The following is a 12882-nucleotide window of genomic DNA, read 5'->3' as shown; positions in this document are numbered from 1 at the left end:
CTTTCTTCCATCTGGTAGAGCTTCATGAGGTTCACCAATCTTGTACACAGAATTTTGAAATTTTGACTAGAACAATTTTTATGCTAATTTATTCGCAATTTATTCATATTTTTAGAATTTCACATAAAATGCTTTTTCTTTAATTGTTGACCGATTTTTCCTTTTTTTTCCATCCTGTAGAACTTTGCGAGGTTCACCAAAATTAGTTATTTTCACAACACTTCTCAACCTGCTGTCCAAATAAAAGAGGAACTTCAAGTTGTTTTGTGGTAATATTAAAGTACTACTGGGTAGTCTTGTAAAAAAAAATGACAACCAACAAAATTATGTTTTCCATTGATGAATTAGGGGTGAAAATGTTGTGCATCATACATGATTTTAATCCATTAATTTCAAACATTTTTGTTGCTTATCAGTTTTTCACATCACTATCCGCTTTAATGATAATAATATAGGGTATTTATATTGCGCACATATCCACCTTGTTAGGTACTCAAGGCACTCCTATATTACCCGGCTAAGCTAGGCGTTCATAGCGCACACAGCTTTTTAAAGAATTACTTCCTACCGGTACCCATTTACCTCACCTGGGTTGAGTGCAGCACATTGTGGATCAGTTTCTTGCTGAAGGAAATTACGCCATGGCTGGGATTCGAACCCACGACTCTGTTTCAAAGTCCGAAGACTAATCCACTGGGCCACAACGCTCCACTAACTTTATCATTGACCAAAAAAAGAGAAAGATTTATTGCTCACGCAGGCAGCTAAGAGACCATAAATTGTCAAAATGTCCCGTACGCCCAATATAGCTTTGTTTACAGACTGAATGCCCTCTTGCTCAGGAAACAGGAAGTTTTATATAAGCTAGTCTTGTGTGAAGACCCTCCTGTTGATCAAAGGGGCTGTGCCTAACAGACTACATCCCTAACTCAATACTCTTTTTGCCAAACACACAACAATACTCTGTTCTCTTGTCTTTCACAACAAATAACTACCAGTCCATGAAAGAATAAGAAATCAATCTATTTCACATTTTCAACATTGTTGATATGTATTATTTCATATACACAATATACAAATACATGGAACAATGGTATACACACCATCTAAAAATTATCGTGTACATAGATGAAAAATAGAAAATATTTCCTGCTTCAAATCAAAGAGTTTTGTGGATTGTACAAAAGCATAAAATAAGCGAGTCTTACAATATTAAAAATTGAACTTCTAGCAAAAAAAATAAACTGAAATGACATGGCACATAAAATGATTTTAATTTGCACTATTTGTTTGGATGTCTCAAAATAGATTTGTCCAATTCATGGCTTGGAGGGGGGGTAATCAATTTTGCTTGCCAATATCATTAACCATACGTCGCTACGCACAAGGGGTAAGCCCCCAGGTTGTAGATTATTGGGTCCAGGATCAAAACCCACCACTACTGCAGCTTCCTTTGGCAAGATGTTGATCTATCTTTTGCCGCTCTCCACCCAGGTGTTATCTAGCCACCCAACTATTAAGTTCTGTATTGTAACTACCTAAAAATACCTCTAGTCCCTTGTGAGTGGGGAATGAAGTGAAAAATTATTTATCTGGTGTGCATGCAAGCCTGTCAACACTTTGCTTCAATGGAAGTCAATATCGCACTGATCACAGATTTTATTCAATTTTTTTATCAGCACATCTTTGTCTACCACAGGTTCTAATTCAATGTTTTTAACAATTATCTCATGCACTTTTCTGAACACGTGAAAACAACAAAACTTGAAGAAATTCAGTTGTACAATAATTATTGGAATATTGAAAACATTATATACCTGCGATAATGATAGAATCATCTAGATGGATTCTTAACATATGCCTCCACCATTGCAAGAAACACATTACACACCCAACTTCTAACATCCTCAAATATTGTGTTACCTTTGACCCCGTGGCCCCAAAATCTATTTAGAGCGTTGTCATTCCTACATGCAAACTTATTGGACCAAGTTTTAATTTGATCAGCCAAATGGTTCTGTAGCAATTGAAAGGACAAAAACAGGGGAGGAAAGATGAACAGATGATCAGAAGATATAATAATCTGACAACCGCCCAGATGGGCGGAAGCATGTAAATAGCTGGAAAAAACATAGCCAGATCTGAGTGTAGTCCCATTTACTTGCTTTTGAGTCCTGTGAAATTTACCTTTGGTTGAAAGATAAAAACTTTCCTAATTTGACTCTAACATTGGATCTTAATTATGCTCCCAGTTACTGCAATTCCACATCAAAAGAAAATTCTGAGTTGGAAACATCGGGCTACTTTAATGGTGAAAATTTCTATAACTCCACATGGAAATTCTATACACCACCTAACAAATACCAGATTATTACTTAACAGTTTCCGACTTACTAACAAAAGATCATTATATTGAATACAATTTATGGCTTTCACCCAGTAAATTTACGAGATTGATCAATGCAACCCCATTTACTGGGTGAAAGTCATAAATTGTATTCAATATAATGAAACTTCCTTTATACAAGCCTTTGACATTCCATAACAAAAAATCATAGGGAAGAACAGAGCTGCCAACCTGAACAAGAAAATTTCAGTATTTTTAAAGCTGAAAATCAGTATTTTGGCGAGGAAATCTGTATTTTCAAAGAAATACCATAGGAAAACACATAAGATTGAAACTTGAGAAATCAGTATTTTGCATGAAACCATCAGTATTCTCATTTTTCAGTACTAAATACTGAAAATCACTACTTGGCAGCTCTGGAAGAATCAATGTGGACGAGTAAACATCAGTGGAAATCATCTAAACTTAATCTCAATTTTTAAGTACTGCATCAATTTCACAAGTATGAATTGATTACAATTACCTCATAATATAATAATTACTATAACAGCTGCATTTTTTTATCATCAACACTGAACACTGAAATATCAAAATGCTGAGATTTCGGATTCCTAAAATCAGAATTATATTCAGATGACACAAGAATTTATGCTTGAACATTGAATATTTCTATTACTTAATGGTAACAAAATCATGTTCATTGATAAATTCAAAATACGTTCATTGAGAAATTCCTAATCATGATCCAAATTCCTACATTTTTTTCTTCAAAATTGTGACATTGAAGAAAAATAAAAACCCAAATTTATCCAATCAACATCTTCATACGATTTCATGAAAATAACAGCAAACAAACATTTTTATTGTGGTTTCTAATTCATTGAACCAAAATCTTGTACAAAGCTGAGCCCTCTTTCATAAAACTATTATCGATGGCAAGTTAAAAACCACTTTTATAAAAGCCAGTGAAGTGGTGCGATTTGATTGGGTAAGAGCGGCTCTGTCAACAGAACTAGGATTTTTGTATTGCTACTATAAATGTTACTGAAACTGGGGCCATTTCACAAAGGATTTATAATGATTGTAACTTTGCATTTATGGTAAATACCTTGGTAATTTCGCTCACCAGCCAATCAAAACCTTCAAAGGATTCCATGGGATTTACCAAATCGGCGAAGTAGAGGCCTCAGGATCCCACTATCCATTCCACTCATAACAAAATATATATCGATATTTCTATCATGACGAAGTGTGTGAATCATTGGAAACAGATCTGTACAATGACAAAGTTGCAAAAGTGGATATCGCGCTTTGCTGTGCTAAATATTTTTTTCTTTCTGGCAAAACGAGGCATATTGTGTCTTTTTATTTACCAGTCGCCACTTAAATTTGTGCATAATACAAACAATAGTTCCATTTTTACTGGTTTAACTATACTGGCCCATATTCTAAAGTATGGTTTAACTTAATAGAGCATGATATATCTTGGTGCTAAAATTAAGGAAAGCTAAAATATAAAAGTTTGTTAATACCTCTGTCACATTTACTCTACGGCGGGCGTACAGCGAGTCGGAAACAGCCGCTTTTAACATTTTTGTACCAGCTATACATAGGTGGTTTGAATAAAAATGAATAAAACGGCTGTTTTCGACTCACTGTACAGCTGCCGGAGAGTAAATGTGACCGGAGTATTAGATATGCATTGATTCTTTTGTTTGCTTTACTCTTTTCCTTTTTTTTACATTGTTCTTTGGGCCTGATGTTGCCATTGTAAAATGTTGAAAAGTGGGTAGTAGAATGTAATTTTTGGTGGGAGTATCAATTATTACATTTCTAACAAATATCTGCAAAAAATTGCAAAACTATATCTTATGTATTTTATTATTTCTTTAATCCTTATGTATTCCTTTGGTTTTTCCAAACCTTTGTTTATTGTTTTTTCCGAAGAACTTTGTCGAGGACCCATTGCGATCATAAATAGCATAAAATAAATCCATTTAAACCAACTAAAAAAAGTAAAAATAATCATACATTTATGACGTTTGGTTGAATTTAACTCTATTTATTGAGATATAAATATCTTCAGCCCGGAGCATCCCTTTAACCCTTATTAAACTGGGGGGGGGGGGGTCAATATGATTCTACACTTACAATGTGAACAGTGAACACAGCTTTGGAAGGCAAGCATGGAAAACAAAAAGGTACAAATATATCTCCACATGCACATGATTTTGGTAATGTTACAGAATATAGCAATAGTAATGAACACCTTATACAGATAACAGATCCAAAACATGTATTTACAGTTTTACAAGTATGACCTAAGGGCAGGTCTAATCTAACAAAACTTTCAGAATAGGCCAGTGAACTATGAAGATTCTTGCAACAATTATTGCTAGTTGAGACAAGAGACAAGTGAGTGGTGTTATCTCATGCACCTTTTATAAATATTGTATAGACAAGCATATCACAGAAATTACGCCATGGATCTATAGCTGCCCAAACATACCAGGGGGCCGTTTCATAAAGCTGTTCGTAAGTTAAGAGTGACTTTAAGAACGACTGGTGAACCTGTCATATGCGCCAAACCATCGCCAATGAACATTTTGGTACATACCATTTACCACAAGAAAGGTTCACCAGTCGTTCTTAAAGTCGCTCTTAACTTACGAACAGCTTTATGAAACACCCACCAGGAATGGACACAACAGTCATTAAAATTTCATAACCAAAGAATTTATCTGGGCCCCGTAACACAAAGGTTAGCGATTGATCGTACGCTTGATTTTCATGATTGATTGTACATTGTAGTCAATGGAATCAATCATAGAAAAACGTTCTAAAATCATTGCTAAGCTTTGTAATACGGGCCCCAGAACATTGTGTTACGCAACTGATGTATTTTGAAGAATAAATGCCCTTGAAGCATGTGTGGTGTACATGTCCTGAAAAATGTATTTCAGTATTGAGAGGAAATTTCAAATAGTAATACTAGATTAGGAAAAAGTAATATATGAAGGACAATAGGGTTTCATTTATGTGAATTTGTGAAGGTGTGATGTACTGGCTGTAACCTGTAATGTTATTCATTACAAGACGTAATCTACAACATGGACTGCTTGTGGTTATTTTAATACAGATAAGACTTCTGAACAGTAAACCTTTAACCAAAACAAAGCTCCATTTTGAAAAATGATTTCAAAAAGATATGAACAGAAGGATGGAGTCTCTTGGATAGGAAGTAACTAAAGCAGGTAAAAAGACCAAAATCTCTGCCATTACTAATCACCAAGTGATGTATTATTTCAAATCCCCATTTACCTTCCATGCAACAGTGTTAAGTTTTGTTTCAAGATGAAACAAAGATGAGAAATATATTGTCTAACAGCAAGTTGCACAGTATATCTATGTTGCCATAAGTTTATCACAGACAGATAAATTTCAACGAAGCAATGACATAAGGAATGCTTCAGTCTTAGAAGTCTCCTTGTATGACTTTCTAACACTAAACCAATTACTGAACATTTTATTAGAAAGAGTATTGCATACAGTTTATTCTTATGCTGCACAGGATTTTACCAAGAATACTATGTTCTGTAACCACATGGTAATGAACAATAAATGCATCTAAACTATTAAGACGTAGACAGATACAAAACACTGAATGTCTTGGTTTTGTACTATCTCGGCCGAGAGCCATGTCCATAATCTCTTGATATAGGCCGATCACGACCCATCCTTGGGTCTTTCAGTTCGTTTGACCTATGCCCGTAATCGACTCTCACTGGTTGATCTTCATCTCTATCAGAGTAATCTCTTGACCAGTCGTGTCCCCTCCCCCTACCCCGATCTCCTTTGGGCCCCCATTCCTGCCTCGGCCAGGGTTCTCTCTCCCCCCTCCTGCTACGTTCCCAATGTTCTTTGGCCCATGCCTCCCGGGGTTTATCAACCTCCCAAGGCCTCCTCTCATCAGTGTCCTCAAACTGACCGGTACTCTGCCGCAGGTCGACATCTCTTCGGAAGTCAACGTCCCTGGGAGGTTGCTTTCGTGGAGCCATTGGGCCAGGATCATCGCTGTGTTGGACCTCGCCTTCATCATCATCATCTCCGTATTTCCATCCCTCTTCGCCAGGGGGTGGTGGCTCCAGTTTGCGCTTCTTGGTGACGGGTACGGATGGAGCCACTGGTGGTGGGTGATGAGGGACAAGTGGTGCCCTTGGACCAGGTGGGCGTGGCAGGCGTGGGGGAAGGTGCGGTTGGTGTCGGATGGGAGGCTGATGGGGTGCAGATTGATGGTGGGGGGTTGAAGGATGAGTGATGGGTGGGGGTTGGAATGGAGCTGGGTGTTGCCCTTGAGATAACGGAGGGCCAGGGTGGCGAAGAGGGGCATGAGGAGGGGCAGTGGAATGTGGATGATGAGCTGGCTGTGAACCTTGCTCATCATGATGGGGCATGGGGTCAGGATACCTTGGAAAGTCTTTCTGTGGGTAAGCAGTAGGCTGCTCCCTCGGAACTACTGGTTGTTGTTGCTGATGGCTAACGTCTTGGGTTAATGCTGGAGATGTTGAAGAAGCCGAGCTGACTGTATTGTTATCTGTTGTCACTGCTTGCGGCACTGGTGGGTTCAGTGTTGGGCCTTGCACCGCATTCCACAGCACTGCTCCCACAGCAAAAGGAGGCAGATTGGGTGGTGGGCACAATGGTTGTACATCTTCTCCACCTTGAGTTGTCTCTTGAGCGGGATCCGATCCAGTTCCTCCTGGAGTGCTTGTAGCGTCATCCTTTGGAGTCATTGTACTAGAATCAGCCTGAGCCAATCGTACATCTGGTGAGGTACCTGCCTCATCTGATGTTTGCTCATCTGTTTTACCTAATTTCCCTGTAGCTTTGTTGATCTCTGACTGCAGTGACTCAATCTGTCGGTCCAACAGGGCCCTCTTGGCCTCCTCCACTTGCTTGGTGAGTTGAATCAGTAGCTGCTGTTGTTCAGAGAGACCAGATTGGTCACTGAATGAACTCAGAATGTCCTGAGATGCATCGGCTGCCACACTCGCAATATCCGTTGCTTTCACTCCGCTCTCTGTCCCATCATCCGCTTTCACCACTTCCTTATCTTCTTGAATAGCCACTGGAGGAACCTGAGGGTACAGAGCAGGTTCTGGGATCACCGCAGAAGCTGGCATGCTACGTCCTGCTTGCCAGTCATCTGTCGGATCTGACGGATCATACGGAGCCTCCCGCTCTTCTCGAGTTGGAGAATACGGTTCTTCAAGCTCCACTTCGAGTTCCTTTGGGTCAGCATTGGCATACTGTGCCACAATAGGATCCACCAGCTGATCCTCCGTAACATACATCTCCTGCTGCTTGGGATACGAATCCTTAGGGGCCATCATGTCAGATATCTCCCTCATGGATGGCACGCTGGAGTGGAAGGACGACATAGTGTTCTCTGGAGGTGCAATGTCATGAGTAGGCTGATGGTGGGTTTTCCTCTTAGGGACATGGTGGACTGGAGGAGGCTCCCTAGGAGTTTGACTGATAGGCTTAGAGGCAACCTCTGCATCAAGGCTCATGGACCGCTGCTTGTCCTTGTGACGGACTACTACACCTAGCATCAAGTGTGGTCGATTAGATGGCAGCCCTGCATAAAGAGAAATAGTTCATACAATAGTTCACTCAAGATGGAGAAATATTACCAATAAACACCTACAAAGGAAGAATATAAATTATTGTTGTAATAAATACAACTTTCTAATCTAGGGCAGATCCAAGATTTTCCAAAAGGGTCAGGGGCTTTGCGAGGAAAAATTTGACCCCCCAAAAAAGAAGTTTTCAACCAAAAATTTTGTCCCAGAAACAATAAAAAAGTCTTCACTTTTAAAAGGGGGGGGGGGGCACAATTTTGTATCAACGGCATCTTTACATTACAAATTTTTATTTTGCTTCTAAAAAGAGAGGGGGGAACAGGCCGGGTGTGCCCCCACCCCCCTGGATCCACCAGTGTTTTTATTATCAAAGTTAGAATTTCTTAATATTTTACATTGTAACAAATTGATTAAAGCCTACTCAATGTTTAGTAGAAAAAAAAAGGCTTCTTGTATTCAGCAAGTTTTTAAAAACTTGAGAAAATTTGCAAATATGCAATCTTCACAGCTCTACAAGTTAAATCTGGGGGAAGACATACCTGGGCCATTGAATGGCAGTATGTGGTGGGGAACCTTATCGCTTGATGGCAAGGCTATCAGGTAGAAGTCCTTGACGTGAGGCCGGTTCTTCCCAATCACACCGATGCGCTGGCGGGTGTAAAAGTAATCGAAGAGCGCAAAAAAGGCTGGCTCCTCGTCCTCCTGCCAGACGTGGAAGCGAACGATGGTCATCTCTGTCGACTGCGACTGTTTGAGCTTGGTGAAGTAGTCCCAGACCACCTTGTAGGGAATACGCCCACATACCTCCAGAGTGTCTTGAAGGTCCTGTAATGTGATATTGATAGTTTCACATTGGTTAGTGGCTACCACGTCAGATTTACCTTCTGAAATTTCATGATCCATATGTTATATGTGAGACTAGGTATGGAAAAGAATGATTCCATGTGCACTTAATAGTTTGTTTTTTTATATTGTGTTCACTGACAGTTCTATTCTTTTAATGTTAGTAATAATCAATTTGCAATCAAATGGGTCATAATTCATCTACATGATTCAGCCAAGAGCATTTGATTTATACAGCATGGCACCTGATTAATTATCACCATCATCATTACCATCATCACCATTACCACCAGTATTACTATCAACTTCACCATCATCACAAATCATCAGCAGCAGCAGCAAGGGCAGCAACACCATCACCAGCACATCACCTCCACCATCATCATCATCTTCATCATTACCACTGAAAACAAATCCAGATACTCACCAATGTTATACTTTGAGCAGGACCAGACACATGATGGGCCACGGCAACAAACTTGGACACCTCGTGCATGAAGATGAACCCCCTCCACGCCGGTGTGGGTGTCAGTGCAGTGGACGACACTGACCTCTTGACCTGCGAAGGTCGCGAGGCTTTCTTCTCCTTGACCGGTTTGGGAGCGGTGCGCACTACGACTGGAGGCGGAGGACTTCCTGGAGGGGTTCTGAAATTGGGGAAACACAAACAGAATAAAGTTTAGATCCTCTAACCAACAGTTCAATCACAAGAACTACAGTGACAATCATGGAAATCAAGAGAAATGAAACTGTTCACAATGTTTTGCATGTGATGTATTTGCTTAAATGGTGACACGACATCTGCTAGCGAGAACTGCTTCGGGCTTTATTTCGTCTAAGATACAGGTTTAAGTTTAGGATAGGGCATAGTGTTAAATCCAGGGTTGAAATTAGTAATCCCTTTAGTGTATAAAATCAACAGCAGAGCAATTGTCGGTGGAGCAAATGTCATAGAACCACTTTATCTGCATGGGAAATCAGGTCATTACTTTTGTTCATTTTTGTTTGTAATTGTATTTACGTATTTTTGATTTGTATGTGAAAAATGGAAAGAAAAGAAATGAAATGAATCAATAAATTCAAAAAATATGATTCTTTGATTTTAATCATTTACAATTATTTATTGCATGTTTTGAGCATGCCACCAAAGAACAAGCAATGAAATGCTTGGATCACCACAGAATGATGAAATTGGCAAAACAGAAAATGGATAATTGGGATCTCTACAATAACCCAACACTTACGTGGATTCCTCCACCGTCTCACTGATGATGACAGCAGCAGCATCGTCATCATCATCGTCGTCCTCGCCTCCGCCGACCGTCTCCATGAGATCGTCGTAAAGGTCCTCCGTGACCGATTTCACCTTTGGTTTTATCTCCTCAATCTCCTCCCCAAAGAACTTGACCGGTTTCTCCTTGACGATGCCTCCTCTCTTCTTTTCTTCCCCCACCGCTACTTTCTTGATCTTGGGGGTTTTCCTTACAATGGCTTTTTTCTTGGCAACTTTCTCCTCCTTTGGAGCTGGTATTTTACCTAAAAGATGGAATATGTAAAAGTTGTGATTAGAAAATTCAAATCAATTTGTGGATAATAATTGTACATCTTCACTGTACTGCAATAGCAGTAGACTGATTTTGAATTACAATGTATCGGGCATTGTATGGACAAGCTAGGTATAATGACAGTGTATAAAAATATGTGCTATGTATTGCTCAGCGATGTTTATTAAGAATGGGCCATTAGAGATAGAGGGAATAAGTTGCTTTAATTGGACCTACTCACAATTTGGAGAAAAAAAATCTGCTGTTTCTGAGCACAGTCGTTGGTATCATAGGTCGCTTGTTTAGGGGGATCTACTCACAAACTTGAGTTTTTTATTATCATTGAGGACTTGCAATAAGGAGCGCTTTTGGCAAACTGGCTCATCTGTACAGTTCTTGCAGTAGAGATCAACGAGGTGAACTTTGTGTTGAGCATGATCGTTAGTGTCCTACAATAGGGAAAAATATTAACAGGGTGTTTTCATAGAACCTACTCGTAATCTTAAGTTTTACCATCAAATATGAGAAATGCTTTCAAGGATAGGTTCATGGCAAACCGACTCACCTGTGCAGATCTTGCAGTTGAGATCAAAGAGATGTGCTTTGTGTTGCTCAGTGGTGTCTATGAGCATGGTCGTCAGAGTCGTCGGCGAAGAGGGTGTGGTCGGGGAGGATCCAGAATGATGACGCGTGGGAGATCCAAACGAGGGTCTGGATGGGCTCTTCAGCTCGGATTCTGTCGAAGGTCTCTTGGACCGCTTTAACGTTTCCTCCTCCACCTTGGTGTGTGGCTGCAAGAAACAAAACCCTCCATCAGAACGACCTCATTTCTCATCTACTTTCTAAAACAAAACTTCTTCAGTTAACAGTTTAGTCAATACCAGATTAATATCTAATGAGAACACTTCATGCTTGGGAGCATTCTTAACTGGTCTTGGAAACCAGTTCAGAAATTCACCTTTTAGTGTGGTTTTCAAGACCATTTTGCTATGCTTAACTAGTTTAGGCACAACCATTTTTCAGGAACTTCACTCAGAAACACTGAAGTGTGCGTATGCTGGGCGCGATACTCCACACACACACGCACACACCCAGTATGACTTGTATATGCAGAATGCTGTCACTGCATGCTATGTTTTCGTGCAAAACATGTGATCTCACTTCCTAAAAATAAACCGACAGAAAATTCAGGAATGTCATACTTACAGGGGATGGGACAGTGGGATATACATATTTTATGGATTGCCCTGTAGGTAAAACAGATTTATGAGAGACCCACACAGATCACATGGTACTCCAAGAAAAAGTTACACAGAGCAATGCAAGATTTCGCACTTATGTGCCTCAAAGCACTATTGTGATACCAGTGTATGTAGCTTACCACTAACTCTCCTAGGTTGTCCTCCTCGCCGAGTTCCACCTCTCCTTTGTGGGTCTTCTTCACAATGGTCATTGGCATACTCTTCTTATCTTGCTCAGTCTGCACAATCATCTCCAACTCCTAATCAAGAAATAAACATCGAAATACAGAGTCAAGACACAAATTATATTTTCACTGATGTGGTTTACAGTACAGCGATTGTACATGCCACCATGCAAACTTTCAAATTATATTTTATATAATTTATATTTTATAACAAAAATATTTGTATAAAAACAATCATAAGGGTTCTTCAAGGCTCTGGAAAAGGTATGACTATGGAAAGGCAGTGGTGCCATAATTCTTGAGCTAGTATTCAAGTGATACATGTATACAAGTTCATTGTACGATCTATCCAAACTCAAAGAAAAACGTGCATATATTACATATTTGATTACATAGTCATAACAGTTTGATTGTCCAATTGATAGTAACATTCAGCAAAAAATTCCAAAGTTATGTTATAATACAGTGTAATTCATTCACTGAATGAGTTTTTAGAGACCTGTTATATTTGTCTGTGGGTACTTTTTCTTGTTTTTGCTGAATATACAACGATTTTTTGTGTGATAAGTTACGGAAATGAAAATCATTGAAAGATGAAAAAATAATTTTTTTAATTTGAGCTGATGATTTTCATCACGGTATATTTTACTCACATGCTTAGCCTCCTGTTCCCTCCATTTCATGAGCTCCTTGGATGCCAGCTGATCGGAAGACATGCGTACCAGATTCCTAGGGGAGATCTCTCCCTTTAAGATGTGACGGAAGAGACCCTGCATGCAAAAAGATAGCAGTGTGAGAACAAACATGCACGTTGCAATACTACAGGTCTTTATAATGCCTACACTATATACCTACGAGAAACAATGACCGGAAGGATGACTTATGCTAGTCTGCAGGCTCAGACTCTGGTTGAAACTTTAATCAACAAGTGGGTCTTCACACAAGACTAGCACATGTAAAACTTGTTACAATTTCGAGAGGGCCTTCAGCACATAAGTTATTGTAGGCTGTATATTCAGACCACTTAATTTGAGAGAAGGGTATGCCGACATATGTAGAGACTGCCATTTTACCATT

General features: G+C 39.5%; 1 protein-coding gene across 2 annotated transcripts in view; it reads right to left on the bottom strand.

Moving 5' to 3' along the window:
• Positions 1–5133: 5133 nt before the first annotated feature.
• The window catches only part of LOC121416677 (death-inducer obliterator 1-like), a 30146-nt gene continuing 22397 nt past the window's right edge, over positions 5134–12882 (bottom strand). For both annotated transcript variants that reach the window (XM_041610151.1, XM_041610158.1), the window contains exons 12-18: positions 12459–12575; positions 11761–11880; positions 10945–11170; positions 10080–10371; positions 9263–9482; positions 8532–8817; positions 5134–7988 (exon numbers count right to left, since the gene is read on the bottom strand). In XM_041610151.1, the coding sequence (XP_041466085.1) occupies positions 6028–7988; positions 8532–8817; positions 9263–9482; positions 10080–10371; positions 10945–11170; positions 11761–11880; positions 12459–12575 (3222 nt within the window). In that variant the 3' untranslated portion in view covers positions 5134–6027. The remainder of the gene's footprint in view (positions 7989–8531; positions 8818–9262; positions 9483–10079; positions 10372–10944; positions 11171–11760; positions 11881–12458; positions 12576–12882) is intronic.

This window comes from Lytechinus variegatus, chromosome 1 (genome assembly GCF_018143015.1).
Source record: "Lytechinus variegatus isolate NC3 chromosome 1, Lvar_3.0, whole genome shotgun sequence".
In the NCBI taxonomy this organism is placed as follows: domain Eukaryota; kingdom Metazoa; phylum Echinodermata; class Echinoidea; order Temnopleuroida; family Toxopneustidae; genus Lytechinus; species Lytechinus variegatus.
Note: the sequence above shows the minus strand (reverse complement) of the source record. Positions and strands in the feature narration are given on the sequence as shown.